This window comes from Erinaceus europaeus, chromosome 5 (assembly GCF_950295315.1).
Source record: "Erinaceus europaeus chromosome 5, mEriEur2.1, whole genome shotgun sequence".
Lineage (NCBI taxonomy): Eukaryota > Metazoa > Chordata > Mammalia > Eulipotyphla > Erinaceidae > Erinaceus > Erinaceus europaeus.
The window spans coordinates 114,815,759-114,839,941 of NC_080166.1; the positions used below are offsets into that span (position 1 = coordinate 114,815,759).

Genomic DNA, 24,183 nt, shown 5'->3' on the forward strand with positions numbered 1-24,183 from the left:
GTCCTACCTTTAAGTTAGGTCATCTGTTATTCATCCTGCTCCTTCTGGCTGATCTCATTTAATGATTCCTTCAACTTCCATCCAAAATGAAACAAAGGAGTTGACTACACCATTTTTAATAGCCAAGTAGTATTCTGCTATGTATATACACAATTTTAGTAATAGAATCTACTTCTTAAAGCAGCCATTTTACTTCTGTCATCTGCTGGAGTTGGTGTGAGTGGCTCCTTTCTATCCACTTTCTAGTTCTGATGATTACAACAACTCTACTCTAAATTCATCATCTAGAATAAATCAACTAGTTGTGCTTCAAGTTGTGTCTACTTCATTGTTCACCTCAGAGGTATTCTTCCATAGAAAAAATTTAACCAGTCTTGCTGTTAGTCATATCTATTGAATAATTTATAGCGTCCCTCAATTTTCCTTTTGGACCCTAATTTTAGGAATCTATTATCAGTATGTTCCCTCAGAACAAAAGTAACCCCTATTTCTCTATCTACAATAATAGTATCATCAACTTAGAAAAAAACATGCTTTGCATTTTTCATATGCATCTCCTCTACAGGTTCGACTTTCTTCTAATTTCTGGCCCTGGTGGTTCTATTTGTGTCAGGTGAATACCTGTGGCTTTCAGAAGCTGTCACTCAGTGAGTGACTTTTCATGAGCAGGAATCATGCTGTTCAACCTGTTTGGGTCACCACTTCTGAGCAGGTAAGAACAGCTGTCTTTCAATCTTTAGGGCAGTTAGGTTCTGGATACTTTCCCTACTGTGTATGTCAATCTAATTTCATCTTCTAGGTAACTTTTTCCCCTTTAATACAAATTTCTTTGTCCAGCTTAACCATTCTGCATTCATTTCCTTAACTTTCCACTCTTCCTGGGTTTAACAGTAAAATTGAAATCATCTGTTCAAATCATTCTAATTTATCTATGTTTTTCTCAACAAATGAGGGTATTTGTTCCTGACACAGTGTTTCTAACCATTTGGGTTGACAGTATCATTTAGTTGATTTTCAAGCTTAAGAGGATGTAATTTGCTAAGGGTTCGCATCTCTTGCATGTCGTAAGTCTAACATAGATCTCTATTGAAGACATAATTTGAGGTTTAGCTATTCAGTTAGGGTTACAACTAATGGTATAACCATACAGATGCTTTGAGATGATCTGGTGAAACAATGAGTCTTAAGACAATGGAAATAATACATAACTCAAGATTTGCTAGTCACTTCATGGGGATCCTAAGAGTACTAGAACAGATATCCTATCTAAATAACCTACCTTGGGCTAGTGCTAGTGGGATGAAGCTAGAGCACCACACATACTTTATTGCTCCTGAAGAATTCAACTGAGGTGCAAGTGGCACATTCTTGACCAAACTGTTTGTTTTTTTGTTTGTTTGTTTAGGAAAGTCACTTTATTGAAAATAGGTAAAGCTTCATAATCATTCCAGTCACAAGAGCTTGCATGTTGTGTTTTGCTTTCTGTATAGATACATAATGTAATCTATTTGTAACCTCAGTGAGCAGATGCTAGTGCTGAATTCATTTTGATGAAATGGGTATGCTTTTTTTCCAAGTTCAGTTATCATTTTATTGAGGAAATTCTGATTTAGAGGCTTTTTGTTGCCAGAGGGTACATTTCCACAATTCTCCAAATTAATGCCACTAAATCTCAAGCTCTACCATCGGGTACTGGATCCACAACCACCCCTTAGTGTTCTCCCTTTCCCCTCTATGTCCCCAGATCTGTTGTGAGAGACCACAATCCACTGATCTTTCACCGTGTTGTCCTTTGTTTTCCTTGTTAGGTCCCATCAATGAACCAGATGATCCAGTATTTGTCCTTCTCCTTCTGGCTTATTTTGTTCAATAGTATTTCATCTCTCCAGTTCGATCCACATTGTAGCAGAAGGGACTTCATCAGTTCCTACAGATGTGTAGTATTCCACTATAAATACATAAAACTTCCTCAAGTACTCATTTGTTGTTGGGTTTGGGGTTGTTTTCCAAATTTTGCCTAATATAAACAGCACTGACATGAGCACAGGAATTTTCCTAAGTAAAATCTGAAACTAGCACCCACAAACAGAAGAATAGGGAGGTAAAGAGAACTTGAGATTAGCCAGTGGCAATTTTCAAATGTCAGGAAATTTGTATGCAAGGGTTGTCTTGGGTGGTCATTAAGGCAAGTAGCTGCACATACTCATGAAAATTTAAAGGGTTATATAGAGACTTTAAAGGGATTGAGTCTTATGTACCACTCAGACGGTTTCAACAGCATAGCTTTCTCAAGGCTGCATCCTGAGGGGAGCTTCTAATGTGGGAAGTATAGATGATTGTACATTCCAAGGATAGAAGCAAGTGTGAGGTACATCAGATCAACCAGTGGTACATCCTCTCCAAGACCTCCTCCAATAAAATCCAAATCATCTTTTAAAAAGAGTTAGATAGGGAGTCGGGCAGTAGCGCAGCGGGTTAAGCGCATGTGGCACAAAGTGCAAGGACCAACATAAGTAAGGATCCCGGTTTGAGGACCCAGCTTCCCACCCGCAGGGGGGTCACTTCACAAGCAGTGAAGCAGGTCTGCAGGTGTTATCTTTCTCTCCCCTTCTGTCTTCCCTTCTTCTCTCCATTTCTTTCTGTCCTATCAAATAACAATGACATCAGTAACAACACCAATAACTACAACAACAATAAAAAACAACAAGGGCAACAAAAGGGAAAATAAATAAATATATTTAAAAAGAGATGAATAAAGGACAGAAGGAGATCTGGAAATGACATTAGCAGAGCCCCCTTACTAGAAGGAATCATTATGACTGAGGAAGAATTGTTTCTGGCTAAAAACACTTAAAAGCATGGTTTAAAATCTTTTGTTTATTGGAGGCTGGTAGTGGCACACTGGTTAAATGCACACATTACCAGGAGCAAAAAAACAGGTTCAAGTCCCTGCTCCGACCTGCAGGGCAGAAACAGCTTCACGACCTATGAAGCAAATACTGCAGGTGTCTCTCTCTCCTTCTCTCTATCTCCTCCTCCCCTTTCAAATTCTCTGTTCTATCAAATGAAAACAAAAAGAAAAAAATAGGGAAATGGCCACTAGGAGTAGTGGATTCATTGTGCAGGCACCAAGCACAGTAGTAACTGTGGTGGTGGTGATAGTAATAATAACAACAATAAAATGAGGCCGCTGCCGCCGGGTGGTAGTGCACCTGCTTGAGTGCACATATTACAATGCACAAGGACCTGGGTTCAAGGCCCCAAACCCCACCTGCTGAGGGAAAGCTCTGAGAGTGGTGAAGCAGTACTGCAGGTCTTGGTCTCTCTCTCGGGGTCTCTCTCTCTCTCTCCCTCACCAACTTCCCTCTTAATTTCTGGCTGTCTCTATACAATAAATAAAGATAATACCAAAATAATTAAAATAATGATGATAATAATAATATCCTTGCTTATGGAACCAGGAGATGGTGCAGTGTATAAAGCATTGGACTCTCAAGCATAGGTCCCAAGTTCAATCCCTAGCATCTCATGTTCTAGAGTGATGCTCTGATTCTTTCATTAATAAATAAAACAGTTTTTTTTTTATTTCCTGGCTTACTGGTTTTCCATTGAAAGCAAATTTTCTCAAAATATTTGTGTTACTTTCATAGTACATATTCTCATATTTAGTTTCATTACCACCATTCAACAAACACTAGCTATGGGCCATTTATTAATACTTTATGATCTTGATGTTCATTCATCTCATAAAATTTTATATTAGAAGGTAAATTGTAGAATTTAGTTTCAACTCCAGAATTTGAGGAGTATATTCAATTTTTTTTGGTATGTTTGAAATTTTAATGGAAAAAATAAAGTTCAAAACAGATGTGTAGCTTTCCTGTCAGAAAAATTTGAGTAATACAGAGTAACTAGGATGCATATCAATAAATATATAGTCTTAAAAAATACATAGATTGGTTTTAATAAATGGCTGGTAAGTAAATATGTTTTATCAGCTCTAAGTAATGCTTTCAAAGAGACATTATGGAGACTAGCTCAGAGAAACATACATTTGTTTAGTAATACTGAGTACCTATTTCTTGGTAGGTAGCTGTGAATTTAGTGATGCCTGTGTTCAGCTACTTGACACCAGCTTCCTCATATGCAAAACAGAATAATAATGCCTACCTCACAGATTGTCAAGAAAATTAAGTAAGAAACTGCCTATAAGGAATCTAACAAAATGCCTCACATAAGTGTATTTAATGTTACTCTAGGTAAGCTGTATTAAGTTCTTCCCCTACCTGCCACTAGTAATGATTTTGCACAGATGCTCTTCAGAAAGTTGCTGAAGTTTTTGTATGATGCTCTATTAAAGAGATAACTTTAGTGGGCAATCAGCTAATCAAAAGTGCTACAATAAGCACAGATGGTACTAAGTCACAAAGGCACAATTTAACATTTGTAACCAGCACGAGAAATAATTTAGACATGAGCTAAGTTTTATAGGGACCACTATTTTTACAAAACTACTGAAAGTAATTTAAGCCTTACACACTAAAACCAGACTGATAAAGAACATCTCATGATAATGTCCCAAATTTCCACAGGAGTTGTAAACAGAAAGGAAAGCAGAGGGTGAGTATCTGGAAAAATTTAGTCTATCAACTTGGAAAATATGAAAGTATTCTATTTTAATGAGATCAGGCACCAGGGAAATTGCTGCCAAGTTTTGGATTCTTATTTTTTAATTTATGTGTTTTAGGATTTGGAATGTTATAATGTGGAAATAGCATTGAAATTCCTATTATTCATTATTCATTCATTCCTAATATTCACAAAATAGCACGTAAGTAAACTACAGCAAGACTTTGTTATGATGTTTCAAATTTTAGGGGAAACTTTAATCTGTATTATAAAAACATAAAATCAAAGGGATTAACATCAACTTTTTTTTTTTTAACCAGAACACTGCTCAGCTCTGGCTTATGATGATGGTACCTTGGTACCTGGGACTGAATCTGGGGTCTCAGAAACTTAAAAATAAAAATATTTTGTACAACCACTATGTTATTACACCAGAAACATGATGGCAGATTAAAAGGTGAATCGGCTCAATGGCAGAACATAGGATTTGCATGTGTGAAGTTTCTGGTTTGATCCTAGGCCAAGTGACACAGCAAATGTCTTGCTTACCTGTTCATCTGGTATTAAGCAGACAACAGTCTCAGCTATGGGCCCTGCAGCAGCCTATAAGTGGCTATAGCCACACTCACTTCTGAGAGACTCTGGAGAAGCCTGACTTAAAATAATCAATTACGGAGGAGAGGGTCTTTGAGAAGCCCAGGTTTCTACAGCACTTACAGCACTTTGTGGGGTGCAAATATACAAGTTTAGAAGTCAGAAAGAGGGTAAGAGGACAGTTTGGCTTTAACAGTACTACCCTCTCTACATTTCTCTAGATGTGTTTATTTTATACAACTGAGATAGTACAACCTTCAGAGTTGTACAGTTTTAATAACATAGTACTATAACAACATAGTGCCATGTCTAGTGCATAGTAAAGATTTTGTTCTGCCAATTCTGCACCTGAACATTTTCTTTTAAATGACACTTTTAAGAAGCTCCCAAGCTTCTCATACATACCATTTATAAGGTTTAGTGTTGGTATGCTTCACATTGGTTTGGTCTCACTCCCCCACCTCCAGGAGATTATGGTTTAGTCTTTGCCTTTAGCGCTTTTCCCTTCTCCCCGCCCCCTATCCTACGTACTTCCTGAGTTCCACCCTGCCCCTGGAGGAGAAAGATGGAGAAGCACATTGCCCGTTTGTGAATAAAGATTAAACTGCGTTCTCAGCTCAGCTGTGTGTTTCTGGTCGTCTGTTACCCACCCGTGAAGCCATCCCTGGTGAAAACAACAGTTTAGGCTATTGAAAAGTCCTTCACATGAACCAAAATGACTCTAATCCACAATCTCCATAAGAACAATTCTTGAAGTTAGGAGTGCATCAGAATAATCTGGAGGCTGGTACAACACAGACTCTTGAGAAACACCCCCATAGCTTCTCAGTTTAGATCTGGAATGAAACCTCAGAATTTACTGGTCCAAAGACTCTACTGAATACTGCTCTAGAGAAATGCAAATTACCATATCTTACAGGGTTTTTTGTTTTGTTTTGTTGTTGCACATTAAAATCTTAGCTCTTGCAACTCACTTTCCAGTTCTTTTGTCAGAATGTCAACATCCCTTTCTAACCTATAGCCTCAGGACTGAGACCATTAATAGGGGGCTAAATAATAATCTCTCCAAAAAGGAAGAACTACCAAAACTTCTCTTCAAAGTTTTCCACAATTTCAAGTTGTGTTACCCTGGGGTATGGGTAAGGGAAGAATTTCCTTATGTTCTTACAAAGATAATTTATTTAAATTTAAACCTTTTCATTTCACCTTGTTGGTTTAGGTTTTAAATTCTGTTTCTGATGTAGGACCATATTTAGATTAAAAAATGTATTCAGTGTTAGTCATGTAGACATGCCAAGCAAAAATTTTGTTTCCTAAATCAAATTTCTGCATAAAAAATTTTCAAAAGAGCAGGAACAGGGATGAGAAGACAGCATAATGGTTATGCAAACAGACTTTTATGACTGAAGCTTCAAAGATCCCAGGTCCAATACCCAGCACCACTTTGATCCAGAGCTGAGCAGTATTCTAGCTAAAAAGTTTTACTAAAAATAACTGTACATGTGTTCAAAAGGTTAATTTCTAAAATAATATACTTTTCTTAGTGTCAATCAAATGCCATATCTGCATTACTAAAATAAAGTGGGACCGCAGTAGTCTCAATAAAATGATACTTGTACTTTCCTCTCATACCCTTATTATTTATTTCAATGTTATACACGACAACAAAATACAATATTTTTGTTGAGGGAAATTATGATGAAAGGCAATTGACTTGCCAAACAATGAAGTCATGTACATGTGGCCAAAGATGATCATTAAGGTGAGAAAGAAAACTTGGATATTTTTAAGTGCAAATTTCCTCTAGCAAGTAAGATTATATGAAAAATGGAACAATGACCAATACATACTTCATTAAATTTTTCATGTAAATTATAATTTTTCAAGTAAATTATAATTATAAATTTTTCAAGTAAATTATAATTATAATTATACCTGGTCCTTTTAAGTAATCAGTCATGTCCTTTCAATATAATTCAGAAGTTACAGGAACAATTTAACTTAAGAGGACAATGATTAATTGTTCACAAAGAAACTATAACAAAAGAAATACAAATAGGACCTGATTAAGTAAAGTTAATTTATTTTACCTGCAGCTCTTCCAATATAAACTGATTGTGAATGCTGATATTGAGAAATATTAGGAAGAATTACCGTTGTCAGAACATCATGCCTTCCAATCCATCCTCCATGAACTTCTTATAAATTGCCATAAATTTGGCCACAAATGCTTCCAAGTGATAAATGGCTTTGCTACCCAACTGAAGACGATGTTCATAGTAAGCTGCCATCTGGGCCACTTCCCCTTTCAGCTGGCCGTCACAATTATGCAAAAGTTCTGAGAGAAGGCCCTGAGGAAAAACCAGTAGTAAAAAGGCAATAATTTTTAAAATGTTAAAAGTTTTATTCCACTATATCATAAGTGAAATAAAACTTATATTCTTTTACTTGTGGGTTAGATTATTTTATGTATACCAGGTAAGTAGTCTTCATCAACAAGCAAAAATAACCACACACCATTTCTAGAATGTAAAATATGACAGTCACATGTTCCAAATTACAAACACTTAAATGTGCAAATGTGAAAAAATGTCTACCACATCATCATAATAAAATCTGTAGATAACATAGGTACTTAGAAATATTTTTGAAGATTGTGGTATATTCATAAAACAAACCCTAAAATAAAGAATATCTGTACTTTTATGAAACATATTCTATATCTTAGTCAGACTACCCTTACCCTCACTCCTCACATGCACTGAGATTGCTGTCTGAAATACTTGTTCCTCAACTATTTACATTGCTCCCTCCTTTTAATCTTCCAGTTCTTAGTATAAACACACCTTCCTCAGAGAAATCACAATGTACCTTTCATAGACCACCATCCACTGTTATCACTTCATACTTGCACTTCCACTGTTGAATTTACAACATTCTGACATTTTGTTTCTTTTTTTTCCCCCCCATTTCACCTCAATAAAAATGAAGCTTCACCAAGGCAAGCCCCTTCCTGTCTCCTAGTGGTGCTTGGCACACAATAGAGGAAGAGACAATAATGTATCTTACTATTGAAAAAGCCCTGTGTTCATATATCCAAAATTCAAATTTTATGGTTGTAAATTGTTCCAAGATCTAAAATCAAGTTACCTTCATTATTATCTCAGGAGGAATGCAATGAGTTAGGAGCTCATAGAGTCTTCCACGAACTTCAAGTAGCCTACATAAAACAAAATGGCACTTTCGTGATTAAAAACAAAAAAAGAGGTAATTCTTTCCAAGTATCTACTGTGATACTTTATTTTCTGAATTAAACAATCCAATACAGAAATTTTCTTAGCTTTTTATACTTATGATATACATTTAGGAGCTATGTTAGAAGCTATATTTGACCTACTTTAAATGAAAGTTACTGTCCAGAATTTTCACTATAGTGTAGCACAAACATTACAACATTTCAGAAAAATTTGGGAAATGATGGTCCAGGAGTAAGAAACTGTATCATAATAAAACCTAAACTGTTGTTTTCGCATGGCTGGCTTCATGGGCAGGACTCATGGCTGAGCTGTACGCAGTATCTCTTTATTCATGCAGGACGCAGCACAATCTATACCAAGCTAAGCTAAACTAAACTAAAAACTACAATCTTGTTCTTATAAATATACTAGCCCAGTAGGGTGGGAACAGGATGCAATGCAGAGAGGGTGGAGAGAAAAGTGACTGGTGAAAATCAGGGTATGACAAGGAGAGGGGGCGGAGCAGGTGAGAATTCTACCACTAAACCACCAATGCCCTGGAGGGAGGGTGGTGCTTGTTAACAGAAGTTATACAAATAGAATACAGTGGTTATGTAAACAGAATGCAGTGTTAAGCAGGGGGGATTTAAACCAAATGAAACAGAAGGGGTTTTTAGAAGCATACCAACACTAAACAAAAAGAACCAACACTGTTTAAGCACTTGCTATGTGCAAGACACTTATTTAGCTCTTCATTCCATTCAACGTTCACTGTAGTACACTGTTTTTCTCACACATCACTCTTACACTGAAAACAAGCTGAGTTTCTGAGAGGTCACATTTCCATCAAAATTTATGTAGGTGAGGTGGCACTTTATTCAACCTTGGCCCCAAAGCCCTTGATTCCTCTAAAATTTGGTGATATGTTTCAAAAATGAAAAACCTGATTATTAAAGCATAAGAAATAGATACAAATATAAAATAGCATGACATTATTTTAGTCATTTCTAATATGACTTAATTTCTATAAAAAAAAAAAATCAACCTATATTTATCATGTGTAGTTTCTTTCATGTAAAATGTGATCAAGAGTACAAAAATGTACTGTTGGATAAACAGTATTCTAGAACTGTTCCTCTAAATGTCACTGAGTACCTTTCTTATCTACAAAAATTAGAGGCCAAGTGGTGGCACAACTCGTTGAGCGCACATGTTATAATATGCAAGGGCCTGGGTTCGAGCCCTTGGTCATCATCTGCAGGGGGAAAGCTTCTGAGTGGTGAAGCAGTAATCCAAGTGCCTCTCTGCCTTTCTCTCTTTCTACATCCCCCTTCCCTCTGAATTTCTCTCAATCTCTATGAAATAAATACAGTATTTTAAAAAGTAAAATAAAGATGAAAGCACTTTTCCCATAGGGCTTATGAGTTAAACAATGTATAAGAGGTGACATAATAGTCATTTGTTAAATACCAGATGCTATTAAAATCAGAAAATTACAACTTCTAGGAGAGAGCAATGAAGAATCAAGAAGTGATCAAAATTCAGAAGTAACAATCTGGCACTGCATGGGTACCACTGTGGCCAATGATCTATACTAGCTCTCCCCTCAAATACTTCTGTTCAGCCCCAAGGACTTCTGTACTTGAGAGAACTCTCATTATGTACAGCACAATAAACTCAAATCCCACAATTGTCTGAATGGGAAATAGCAGTGCCTCTTTCTAAATTTCATTTATAAGCTGCCAAAAATTGAAAAGAAGATTAGTGAAAGAGTACTGACAAAAGTAGTAAAAATAATAATCAACTAAAGTCTTAGAAATACATGTAGTAATTAAACACTACTGCAGCAACATCTGTGTATAGATCTCTTAAAAGTAGGAAATTTCTACATCTCCACCAGTTGTTCTTCCTTAAATTAGAGCAAAGAGAAGAAAGTCATCTTTAATATAGAAATAGGAAAGAAATGCCTCCAAGACATGGCTTTGTTTGAATTTTATCTCGCTGAAGACAGAGATTTCTTCACTGCTTACTGTTGACATTTCACTGAATGGAGTGCAGATTTTTTTTTTTTTCCCCAAAAGTCAGGGTTCCTTTTCTGAACAAAGTATTTATAATGGTTGGTACTTTTTGAAAACAATTTAATTTCTGCAATTAAAACACTGAACTATAGTAATTCAAAGTGTACTCTGACAAAATACTAAGGATCTTTTCTATATGACAGTCTACCTCATCTACCTGTTAACAAAAGAATACATGTTACAATCCCTTTCAATAATCTCTTACAAAAACTGCATTCTGCCAGATATTTTTATCAGACAAGGGCAGAAATATGATATATTCCTCTTATAATTATTTTCACATAAACCAAGGAAGCTTAAATTTTAGTGGTTGTACTCAGCCTATTCTGATCCCCCAAATAATCAACTATCCTCTCTAAAGTGCAATGATTTCCCAGTTCTGGCAGGCAATAAGAATATGAGGCTCTGTTTCACTAAGCCTAAGGGACCTTTCTTAGGCTTCCCTATGGTAGTAAGGCATAAAGTCTGTCATACCTGGCTTAGAAAAGAGTAGATTGCTCTTCAAAGTTGTCATAAATCAAGCTAGTGGTTGAAGTATTTTAGAATGGTACCCTACTGAATAGACCCACAGAAGAAAATGGAAAACAACTATGTAGCTAACGTCTCAAAACACTTCCTGAATACTGATGGTGCATGCACAATCCAATTTTTAAATATATTTTGGATAGAGATAGAAAGAAGTTGAGAGGGGGAGAAGGAGACAGAGACAGAGAGATAGTAATCACTGAGAGAAAGAGAGGTGGAGACCTGTAACACTGCTTCACCTTTATGAAGCATCCCCCGCTAGGTGGGGACCAGGGTTTTAAACTCAGGTACTTACACACAGTAATGTGTCCACTCAATCAAGTGTACCTGTCCCCCACAATGCTATTTTATTTTATTTGCCTCCAGGATTATTGCTGGGGTTCAGTGCCTGCACTACGAACTCACTGTTCCTGGAGGCCATTTTTTCCCATTTTGTTGCCCTTGTTATTGTTACCACTGATGTTGCTGTTGTTAGATAGGACAGAGAGAAATCGAGAGAGATAGGGAGACAGACAGGGGAAGAGAAAGATAGACACCTGCTTCACAAGCGATCCCCCTGAAGGTGTGGAGCCAAGGGCTCGAACCGGGATCCTTGCGCCAGTCCTTGCACTTTGCGCCGTGTGCACTTAAACCGCTGCACTACCGCCCAACCCCCTGCAACGTTATTCCTAACAAACATCATACAAAAGAAATGTTTTGTGCTACTCAAATCATTACATAGATCTTTTTCTGGTCTTTACATAAACTAATAATATGGGGCTGGGTAGTGGTTGAGCACACATGTTACAATGTGCAAGGAGCCAGGTTCAAGCCCCCAGTCCCCACCTGCAGGGGGAAAGCTTCACAAGTGGTGAAGCAGTGTTGCAGGTATCTGTCTGTCTCTCCCTCTCTCTATCACCCCCTTCCCTCTCAATTTCTGACTGTATCTATCCAATAAATAATAACTTTAAAAAATAAAAACTAATAACAATACAAACATTCTCAGTAGTGTAAATAGTAATAGAAACACTACAGAAATGAAGATTAAACTCTAAGATGCAGTTACCTGCTCAAGGATAATCTCTAAATATCAAGACAGTAAGTCTGACTCAGTCTGGCCTCTTCTCTACACGATACATCAGTCACAAAGTTATATACTATCCCCAATACTAGAAAGCTAGCTTTTTTTAAAAAAAAATTATTTCTGGGGCTTCACCATGCCAGGATGATTTTTTTTTTTTTTTTTTACAGAGACAGAGAGGGAGAGAAAATAAGAAAACACACTATATTCCTTTTGAAGAAACTTTCCCTCAGTATGACTGGGGCTGGGGGTGTTCGGACTACCTGGGTGGCGCACAAGACGAAGAAGTGCACTATCCAAATGAGCTGATTCACCAGCCAGGAAGCTAGACTTTTTTTTTGCTCATGTATTAATATTATATCAGAAATTCAAAAGGAAAAGTAGACTTTCAAGATTTGTTTTAATGTACGTAACTTCCATATTTCCATGTCAATTGTTTAATCAAAGTTGTGTCTTAGGGGCATTTTTACACCAACTATTCTTAGTGGCTGAATTTCGAAAATTAAGTCTACCTTTTCACTGGAAATCTACTATTTATATTCCAGATTTAACTACAATTCTAAATGGCATGATTTTAGTATAAAACAGCTACCTAGAATTCTAGAATATCTATACTATCTTGATGATCAAACTTACAGGGCTATTGTTTTATACTTATTACCTTTGTGGAGTCTGCTGGCTGACAATAGCATTGGCAGTCTCCCTCAGATATACCTCCCAATCTGTTTCAGGGATTTCTTGATCAGCAGTAAAAGGGTATCTGCATGGCAAGGTGAGAACACAATACATTAAGTGGAAGTATACTTATGTTCTAGGACACATCCTATAGTAAACCACCCCTCTGACTCACTGCTGCACTCTACAGGCTTCACACATAAGTAGGGCTTTCCTGAGATTTCTGCAGGATTTCTCGGCAAGTCTTTGAGCTAGCTGTGGAGGAAGAGTCAGGCCTTCCTTCTTGCACACAGTAGAGAGCACATGGCAAATCTGCAAATAAAATTAATAGGGATGAGCAATCTGTCAAGAATTGTATCAAGACAAATTCTATTTGTTTTGTTTTGTTTTTTTAGTCACTATCCTAACCCACAAACTCCTGTGGCTGGAAGCCTTGCTGGTAAAAAAGAGAGGGCAGTTGGCCCTCTCACAGATAAAGAAAACCTGATCCAGGTTCTAAGCCTCTTCAGAGAAGCAGAGATCAGGAAACACAGGGATCCAACATCAATGGCAAGGACAATGCTCACAGAGTTGCCAACTAGAGTTGCATGGGATGAATTCTACTCGACTTGGGACTTGTTAGGTCCAAGCACTAATAATGTGAATGAAACCCACTGGAGTGAGATAACCGGTAGTCCTGCCTACTATGTAGACCCTTTTAATTGCATTATACCCAAAATTCTTGTAATTGAAACTTATAATAAAGGCACTATACCTTCCTACAACTAAACAGTATCACATATTATTCCTATTTTACATAAAAATGTCCAAAATCTATTAAGAGCAGGAAAGCTGTTTTATTTAAAAATTAGCATTCTTACTACGAGCTATAAAAATTGCATACACATATATGTATAGAAAAGGTAGTTTCAAACTAACTTTCATTCCATTACTAACCATTAAGTATTCCTACAACATTGCTTTGAAAATTATTTCACATGTAAGACTCCTCCCAAAGCCAACTGTAGTTTAAAGTGTTAAATAACAAGCCCTTTAATAATTTGGTAAAATTCATGATACTTACTAGAGTAAAAGCGAGTTGGGCAGTAGTGCAGCAGATTAAGCACACGTGGCACAAAGCTCAAGGACTGAAGTAAGAATCCCAGTTCGAGCCCCTGGCTCCCCACCTGCAGGGGAGTCGCTTCACAGTCGGTGAAGCAGATCTGCAGGTGTCTATCTTTCTCTCCCCCTCCTCTCTCCATTTCTCTGTCCTATCTAATGATGACATCAATAACAACAACAATAACTACAACAACAATAAAAAACAAGGGCAACAAAAGGGAAAATATATATAAAAATTAACAAAAAAAGAAAATACTCCCTACATATGAGATTTGATATTCACTGCCATAGCTATATACAGACAGGTCCATACAACTCTATTGTGTAGCATCCAAATTATAAACATCTCTGAACTGCTTAAACATTTCACTACTTTTTATACAAAAAAACCACAGCAGGGATATATACATAGTATTCAAGAATCTCAACTGAATTTCTTCTGGAAAGCTTATCAGGACTTACATCTTCAATGCTGGGAGCAGGTACACGAACTGCCAAACACCTACTACGAATAGGTGGTATCACCTTAGATGTAGAATTACAACAGAGTATCAATCTGCAAGAAGACATATACTTTTCCATAGTTCTACGCAAGGCATGTTGAGCATCTTTAGTGAGTTTGTCCACCTCTGTCAATAACACCACTGAATCAAAGGGAAACAAAAAAACATTAATTTGAGTATCTTTTTTTTCATTACTCAGAGTGAAACTCTAAAGAGTGAGCCTGACTTGTCATTCTTCCCTTTAGCAAACACATGTCAAAGTTACAGGTTTGGTGAGAAACAAATTACATTTTTATTTTAAAAAATCCAATAATCACATATATCTAGTAAACACAAAGTTAAATGAACTAAATAAACAGGTCCCTTCTGGGATATGGAATTTCTTTGCAGAATTTATTTAATATACTGAAAGGCACCAGGGGGGTTAGAATGTATTATGGGCTGGCCAAGTAATTCATTTAGGAGGGTGCTTATTTTGCCATGCAGGTGGCCCAGGTTTGAGGCCAGGCCTCCTCAGCACTGGGGGGAGGGAGTTTTATTATTGTGGTATCTCTCCATCTGTCTCTCTGTCTGCTGGTGATGACAAAAGTGTTGTATTTGCTTCTGCTAAAAATAGTTTATCTTGGGAGCTAATTTCTATGTATTAAGTCTTAGTAATCTAAGGAATTTACAGTTCATCTTTGAATAATGTGGGGCTAGAGGTATTAACCCCCTCTCCACTCAGGACAGTAATAAGTCCATGCACAACTTCGATCTCCAAACTTATTAACTACTAGCCTCTGCTGTCTAGAATTCTCACTGATCACATATATAGGCAATACAAATATTGCATGTTACATGTAGTATATGTTATATCCTTACAATAAAATGAGCTAAGAAAATATTACTAAGAAAATTACAGGGAGGTGGCTGGGCGGTGGCGCAGTGTGTTAAACGTGCATGGTGCCAAGCCAAAGGACCAGTGAAAAAATTCCAGTTCAAGCCCCCAGCTCCCCACCTGCAGGGGGTTTGCTTCATAAGAGGTGAAGCAGGTCTCTGTAGGTGTCTATCTCTCTACCCCCCTTTCTGTCTTCCCCTCCTCTCTGGACTCATCTGTCCTATCCAATAACAACAATAAACAACAAGGACAACAAAAAGAAAAAATAGCCTCCAGAAGCAGTGGATTCGTAGTGCAGGCACCAAACCCCATTGATAACCCTAGAGGCAAAAAAATAAAATAAAATTACAGGGACACGTTACAATGTATAAGGAACCAGGTTCAAGTCCCCAGTCCTCACCTATAGGAGGAAAGCTTCGCAAGTGCTAAAGCAGTGCTGCAGGTGTCTCTGTCTCTCTTCATTTCTATCTTCCTCTTCCTCTACATTTCTGGCTGTCTTACCACTAATATATAAGTAAAAAAAGAAAATAATTTATAGTACTATACTTACGCTGTATGCTTATGTGGCCTGTTTATAAGAAAAACTGTTGTTGAAGGGTTGTCTGCACTTTGGAAGATGCTGGCATAAAGGAAGTAGCACACAAAGCATAAAGTTCCTTGCACAACAAAACTCCACCTGGTCATAATTAAGACTTGGTCTTAAAGGACTGCAGGGATAACACGTAGGAAGGCCCCAACTGCAAGTATTGATTCTTCATTATGATAAATTATGTCTACAAGATGGAAGTGGTAGCAATTTAAATTTCTCAGTGAAACTGGAATTCACTAGGTTCCCGATGGTCTTTAAAAACAGGAAAACTACAAATCTCCCACAGACCACACTGGAAGCATCATGGATTAATTTGAGAATAGTATTAGCAGGGCTCAATTATTTTTTTTAATATTTATTTTATTTATTTATTCCCTTTTGTTGCCCTTGTTGTTTTATTGTTGTAGTTATTATTGTTGTTGTCGTCATTGTTGGATAGGACAGAGAGAAATGGAGAGAGGAGGGAAAGATAGAAAGGAGGAGAGAAAGATAGACACCTGCAGACCTGCTTCACCGCCTGTGAAGCGACTCCCCTGCAGGTGGGGAGCCGGGGTTCGAACCGGGATCCTTATGCCGGTCCTTGTGCTTTGCGCCACCTGCGCTTAACCCACTGCACTATAGCCCGACTCCCTGGGCTCAATTATTGATTAAAGCAAAGGACACTTGATGCAGTAAGGTCTGACAGAGCAGTAAACTGAAAAACAACAAAATGAAGTTCCCTTGCAAGAAGGGCTCCACTGAAGAGAAATTTTGGAAATAACACAAACTGAGCAAGCAAAACAGAAGCAAGAACACTGATTCCAAAAGCAAATAAGAGAGCTCCAAATTAAATGTAGTATGGGCCAAGCAATAGTAAAATAAATCACTGAGGGCCAGGAAGATATCTCAGCACACCAGAGCACAGGATTTGCATACCTAGAGGCCAAGGTTGGCACTCACTGCTTCTACCTGCTAAGACAAACAGTTCTGATCTTTACTCTCTCATAAAAAGAAACCTTTTGAAAATATATTTTACTATTTGTTTAATAAAAGAGAGATGCAGAGAGAGACAGACAGACATGGAGACACAACGGAATACTGCTTATGGTGGTGCTGGGATCTGAACCTGGGACTTCATAGCTTCAGGCATGAAGTCTTTTGCATACCATTATGCTATCTCCTCAGAACCCATAAAAACAAATCTTAATAAATAAATCACTGGTAGACAGTGAACATATTTTAAAAGTCAACTCCTCAGGGCCAATGAACTTACTTCAGAAATGCAAATTTATTTTATTAGAAAATCTTTGGGAGCTGGACGGTAGCATAGCAGGTTAAGTGCACATAGCACTAAGTGTAAGGACCTGCGCAAGGAACTGTTTGCGCTTCCGGCTCCCCACCAGCAGGTAGGACACTTTACAAAGAGTAAAGCAGGTCTGCAGGTGCCTATCTTTCTCACCTTTCAATCTCCCCCATCCCTCTCAATTTCTCTCTGCCTTATCCAAAAAAACTGAAAAAAATGGCCACAACAGCAGTGGATTCGTAGTGTAGGCACCAAGCCCCAGGAATAACCATGGAGGCAAAATAAATAAATAAAAAATAATATATGGCACTAATAGGCTAAGGAAAAAAGTCATAAAATCTACTAAAATTCCTCTCCTAGGGATATATCCTAAGGAACCCAACACATCCATCCAAAAAGATCTGTGTACACATATGTTCTTGGTAGCACAATTTGTAATAGCCAAAACCTGGAAGCAACCCAGGTGTCCAACAACAGATGAGTGGCTGAGCAAGTTGTGGTGTATATACACAATGGAATACTACTCAGCTGTAAAAAATGGCGACTTCACCGATTTCAGCGATCTTGAATGGACCTTGAAAAATTCATGGTAAGTGAAATGTCAGAAACAGAAGGATGAATATGGGATGATCTCACTCTCAGGCAGAAGTTGAAAAACAAGATCAGAAGAAAAAAAACAAAACAAAACACAAGTAGAACCTGAACTGGAATTGGCGTATCACACCAAAGTAAAAAGACTCTGGGGTGGGTGGGTGGGTGGAGAGAATACAGGTCCAAGAAGGATGACAGAAGACCTAGTGGGGGTTGTATTGTTATATGGGAAACTGGGGAATATTATGCATGTACAAACTATTGTATTTACTGTTGAATGTAAAACATTAATTCCCAAATAAAGAAATTTAAAAAAATCATAAAATCATATACATAGAAAAGAAGTAGCATCTGGAAAAATGTACTCACTCATGTTAAGAAATACCCAATAAAACATTAAAGATGCATCTTTTCCTACCATGATCAAATAGATATACTCAGGTCAAAAGTCAAGCAATAAAGGCTCTCTTTCCAGAGTCATGACTAATATCTACAGATGTCTATTTCTACTACTACTAAGCACTGTATTGAAGGTGCTGGCAAACACAGTTAGGCAAGATAAAGTAGTAACTGCCATATAATTTGGAAAGGAAGGGGGAAATTGCATTAACATTTATTTATCTGAATGGCCTAAAGGAAGAATACCAAAACTACTACAATGAGAGAGTTTAATAATACAGTAGGGTAGAAAATTAAAATATACACATCAGCTGTCATGAATTTGAGGGCTGGGTGGTGGAGCACCTGGTTGAACGCACATGTTACAATGCACAAGGACCCAGGTTTAAGACCCTGGTCCCCACCTGTAGAGAGAAAGCTTTGCAAGTGGTGAAGCTGTGTTGCAGGTGTCTTCTGTCTCTCCCTCTCCCTCCCCTTCCCTTCTCAATTTCTGACTGTCTCTATTCAACAAATAAGGATAATTTAAAAAAAATTTTAAAAACTTACTTTGAAATATTGAGACTGAAGATAAAAATAGACTGAAATATGCACAAAAAATCTTTTTACTTATTTAGATATTTGATAATATAACTATAACCATGATCCAAAGAACAGCTATTTTTTTAAATCATGTAACTTATTAAATGTTTGTTATTTAGCACAAGTAGTCCTCTTTATATTAAAATTTAGTTTATATTAGATTATAAATTCTCAAGGACACAGAGATCAGACTTCTCCTCTTACTCAATCTTCTATCTCCCCCCAAAAGCAGCATCATGCTTGGCATAATATAGGAGGTGAATGAAGTTTAGATTTACTCCACAGTTAGACCCACTGCTTACAATCTGTGTCTGTCTCATACACAGAAATCTTTATCATATACCTTTAAAATCTCTTTGAGAATTTGTTTCAAGTTGCTGTGACTGCGCCACTGTTTTCAACATCTCCTGAATTACTACACGGTCACTATTTCCAGCATCACTATCAAAACAAAAAATAAAGTACAGATATTAAGAACATGCTTTTCCCTTTATTCTTAATCTTTTGATTTACAAGAAAAATGTTAAAGCTATTAAGTGGCTGAAATTTTAGTAAAAATAACACCTAATCATATTCACAAATCTTAAAAATATTTTAGGACCACTTAAAATGCTAATACTCCAACTCCCAATACAACTTGATCAGCATCACTGAAAACACTTAAGTATACAATTTTAATTTTACTGTAATTTAAGAGCTAAGTTAATCAAATACTTTACATTTCTGTATCTACTACATTTCATACCTAGCTATAGCTAATTTCCTGATTATTCAAAACAATAGTAATTTGTAACAGAAATGTAATTACTTCCTCTTTCCCACCCCAAGCTATCAAATATCTGAGTGAACAAGCCTAGACAAGTTTTCTCCCAGCACCCGCACAGAACTGACATCATCACAAGAATAAGGTGTAAAAAAATAGTTTCACACGTATCCGTAAACGACTGCAAAATATATACCTGAAAGGAGAAGCATACTAGAGTTTGCAGTGAGTACCCCCCTAAGACTTCCTCTCCACTATTCCAAGCTTTGGGTCCATGATTGCTCAACAATTTGTTTGGCTTCATATGTTAACTCTCTTTTCAGTCACCAGGTTCCAGATGTCATCAGGATGCCGGCCAGGCTTCCCTGGACTGAAGACCCCACCAATGTGTCCTGGAGCTCTGCTTCCCCAGAGACACACCCTACTAGGGAAAGAGACAGGCAGACTGGGAGTATGGACCGACCAGTCAACGCCTATGTTCAGCGGGGAAGCAATTACAGAAGCCAGACCTTCTACCTTCTGCAACCCACAATGACCCTGGGTCCATGCTCCCAGAGAGATAGAGAATGGGAAAGCTATCAGGGGAGGGGGTGGGATACGGAGATTGGGTGGTGGGAATTGTGTGGAGTTGTACCCCTCCTACCCTATGGTTTTGTTAATTAACCCTTTCTTAAATAAAAAAGAAAAAAAATAGTTTAACATATAATCAATTATGTATGCATTATATTTTATTCATATTTCTATTGTTACTTTATCATTTAATTCACTCATCTCACAAACCAATATTAAGTTACCTAATTTAGTCAGTCAATTTCAAACACTTGTGAAACAGTCTGATCTCCAGCTATTCTATGCCAAAGGAACACACAATGAGAAAAAGATGACAAATCAAACAGCTTTTATTTATTTTCTCAAAGTCATCAGTCTTTCTGAGTTCACTATTCATAGATCAATATGGCTATATATTTATTTCCTAGTCAAGAAACCAAAATAGTTCACTTTAACACATGGAACTATTTTTATAAACTCTTTCCCACCCTCACTTCCCCTAATTCCTTTGGCATATTAGGGAAAATGATACCTGTTATGACTGCTTGAAGACAAAATTTAATCTTGCAAAGCTTGTCAAAACGTATTTGCTACCAAATATACTTCTGTACTCATTGAATATACTTATAATTGACTCCTTCTGCTTGAGTCTTGAAATGTTGACTATCTACACAAAGTCGCTGCTCATAAAGCTTCCTTGACTGTGTTGAAGATGTCTTTGCTTCTGTTCTGCTCCTAGAGCATATCACTTCCCAAAGAATTCTGAAGTCCTTATATAAAATTTCCTCCAAATACAATTATTTCTACACAATTTACTTAAGCAGCCCTTAATAGCTGTAACATGTATTTTCAGGATGCCACCCAACAAGATTCTAGTGTTAAGATTTCATGATAGGTAATAAAGACTTTGACAGGACTACGACAATGCCTTCTAATCGAGAAACCATTAAAAAAAAAAAAGTGGCAGTGAAACATCTCCCAATCCAAATTTACTTCTTGAAATATCCAGTCAGGACATAACTTTTCAGACATATTCATCAGTTCTGAGTAAATCAATATAATTTAACAAAAACTTAGTGACTAGACAATGTAGTCTGTGCAAAACGCTGACCTATGTAAAGCAAGAAAAGATTACCTGACTTCCAAATCTCAAGAAGGGAAAACTGGAAGGTTCTAAGCTTCCTATTTCACATAGGACAGCTTCACAATTATCTGTCTTACTGTAAACCCACATGATTCTTTATCAAGCAGTGCTCCACTCTGGAAAAAGCCTGAACATTATTATTCTTAAAATGCTTATTTGTACATAGTAGAAACTTACCTGGGATTAACTTCAAGATGGTAATTGCTTGCAATGGTACTAATTTCAATTTTCTTTTTAGAGGGAGTCTATGGGAAAGAAAAGATTTTCCTAAATGTCTGCACTTCGGCTATTTAACCTCATCTTTTTATATCATTTTAAAATTATATTCTTCTATAAATACATAGTTGTCACTGTCTCTTACACACAAAAAAAGAATCAATTATATGTATTTCTGTGCTTTTGTTTTGTTTGTTAACTGAAAAAGAAACAGAACACACCAATACACTTCTACTCAAGTTTATTAAAGAATGAAACTGAGGACTCAAGTCCAGAAAGGAACTGAACCCAGGAGCAGTCCTCTAACCATTCTGAGAAAACTGATCCTAATTCTGGGTTCTGGTGTAGAAACCTTAAACACAGTGTGTGCATTAAGGGAGGCTGCAATCTAAGGAACTGTACAGCACAGAAGCGGTATCACATATGACTCAGTGTTATCGCTGCATAGACAGCCAAGCAAAACCATTTTATTTTATTTTTTTCTATTTATCCTCTTAATCCATTCTTCTTGTACTAGGGTCAGGAAACACGAATTAATTATCTTTTTTGTGTGCTTAATAAACTTCCTGTCTTCACTAGTTGTGCCCCTGCTCCTTCAGAATCAGGACGTCTGGGGTACGGTTTTCTTCAAAGAGCCAGATTAGCAGAATTCTGACTGCTGGGTTACACCTATATTCACAGAATGATGGTGGCTTCAAGCTTAGCAATACATCTAGGTGTTGCTCTCAAACAACTGACATACAGTGTTTGATTGCTTATTAATCCATCAGACAGTTGTACCTAAACTAATTATAATTAACAGCTTTGGGCTATTCCAAAAAAAAAAAAATTACACACTGCTTTCATTTCTAGGTAATTCAATTCCAATAAAGAATATGCTGGCTTAAAGGAGATAATTTTCCAACCTTTACTTTAAAATTACCTGTTATAATCCCTAGAAGGTTAAAGTGAAATGCTTACTGTAATGGTCTGATGTTCAATTCTCAATTTTTCTACTCCAACACCATAAAGTTCACGTAGAAGACACATGATTCTGGTCTTTTTCCCAGCACCTGATGGTCCATACACTAACAGATGAGGAAAGTCGCCACATTGCACCTGTAAATCAAAGATGTATTTGCCCCATGTCGTTTAACCGCTTAAGTAGAATTAAACTATTTGAGACAAAGCAAAGAATAATACAGACTGTTGTCCTTGTTGTTTTATTGTAGTTATTATTGTTGTTATTGATGTTAGATAGGACAGAGAGAAATGGAGAGAGGAGAGGAAGACAGAGAGGGGAAGAGAAAGACAGACACCTGCAGACCTGCTTCACCACCTGTGAAGTGACTCCCCTGCAGGTGGGGAGCCAGGGGCTAGAGGCAGGATCCTTACTCAGGTCCTTGCGATTTGATTTGCACCGAGTGCGTTTAACCCACTGCGCTACCGCCTGACTCCCATATGAGAGACTTCTCAACTAATGTAGAGAGAATGTTAACAATTAAAGAAAACTAAAAAAATCCTTCAACCTCAAAATATTATCAACTTTTCTAATGACTTTCACAAAAAGCACAGAGTTTTATTACTTCACCTTTTAAACATGTACTTAATAGCAGCTGTAATTCTGAAAAATAAATAAATAAAAGATGGGTATCAAAATACCAAAGTGCTGAATAAAAAAAAAAAAAACACTAGTCAGTATATGGAAAAACAGGCACTATTTTTTTTTTCAAAATCATTCCTCCTCTTTCAGTTTTCTGCATGACTCATCTCAGTTTTCACAAATACCTATCAAGTACAGCATAAAAATAGCCACCAGGATGGAGAAAAAAGAAAAACAACAAACACTTCCATATGTAATTACACTCAAGTATATCCCGATAGGTTCGAAATGACCTTGATTCAATACCTTTTTTTGAATGAGCACGGGCAATAACACCAAAAAAAAATTATATAGGGCCATTAACTAAAAAGTCGGAAGTTATTTTTTCTGCTCAAAAGCCCCCAGCAGCCTCCCAGCTCACTCTAATGACGACTTAAACCGGCTCCTTCCCCCCTCTCTTCTCCTTGGCCACTGTTATGACCTGGCTACAGTCAAGCTGCAGAAGCCGGGGGTGGCGCGCTGCCGGAAGCGCACAGTAGGAAGTTCAAAGGTCCCGGTTCGCACCCCTGGTTCCCCACCTGCAAGTAAAGCAGGTCTGCAGGTGTCTTATCTTTCTCTCTCCCCTCCCTATGTTCCCCTCCTCGCTCGATTTGTCTCTATCCTACCCAATAAAAATGGAGAAAGAAAAAAAAAAAAAAAAGGAAAAATTGGCCACCGAGTCCCTGCGATAACCCTGGGGAGAAAAAAAAAAATCCAGAAGCAACTGTGTATACTGTCACCCCCGACCCCTTTTCTTTCAAGGGCTTGTTCGCTCCCTTCAAGTCTCAGTTCTCAGATGCCATTTCTCTAGGAAATGTCCCTGCTAGCACAAGCCGGGTCCCCACACTCTCCACCCTGCCGCTCTTGTTTCTCTCCGCCGCCGCCGCAACTCGGCGGCCAAAGCACCGCGCCGGGGAGTGGGGGGCGGAGGTGATCCGGACTCCCGCGGCTGGACTCTCCCCTCTCTCCGCTCTCAGAGCTCCGCGACTCACTAAGTTGCGCAGCTGGGCGGCCTGCTCCTTGTGATAGTCCAGCCGCCCCAAGGAGCAGGGCCGGTATTTGTCCACCCAGAGACTCATGTCGGCCGCTTCCCAGGGGTCGAGGCTTGAAAGTCCCGCGCGCGGCCTCCACCTGGACCCGGATTTTCCCGCGAGCGCCAATCGCGTGACGTC

At 37.7% G+C, this 24,183-nt stretch overlaps 1 protein-coding gene across 2 annotated transcripts; it reads right to left on the bottom strand.

Annotated features, from left to right (window-relative positions):
• Window positions 1–7,291: 7,291 nt before the first annotated feature.
• RFC3 (replication factor C subunit 3) lies at window positions 7,292–24,183 on the bottom strand. Of its 2 annotated transcripts, none has more exons than XM_007520283.3 (9): window positions 24,004–24,183; window positions 22,351–22,488; window positions 21,352–21,419; window positions 19,062–19,159; window positions 14,361–14,542; window positions 12,973–13,109; window positions 12,784–12,882; window positions 8,374–8,443; window positions 7,292–7,574 (listed from the first exon to the last, which is right to left on the bottom strand). In XM_007520283.3, exons 1-9 carry the CDS (start codon window positions 24,088–24,090, stop codon window positions 7,383–7,385), a joined length of 1,071 nt encoding a protein of 356 aa, XP_007520345.1. In that variant the 5' UTR covers window positions 24,091–24,183; the 3' UTR covers window positions 7,292–7,382. The 2 variants fall into 2 exon arrangements, with proteins under 2 accessions (XP_007520345.1, XP_060047618.1); XM_060191635.1 differs by having other exon boundaries at window positions 22,351–22,457; window positions 24,004–24,153.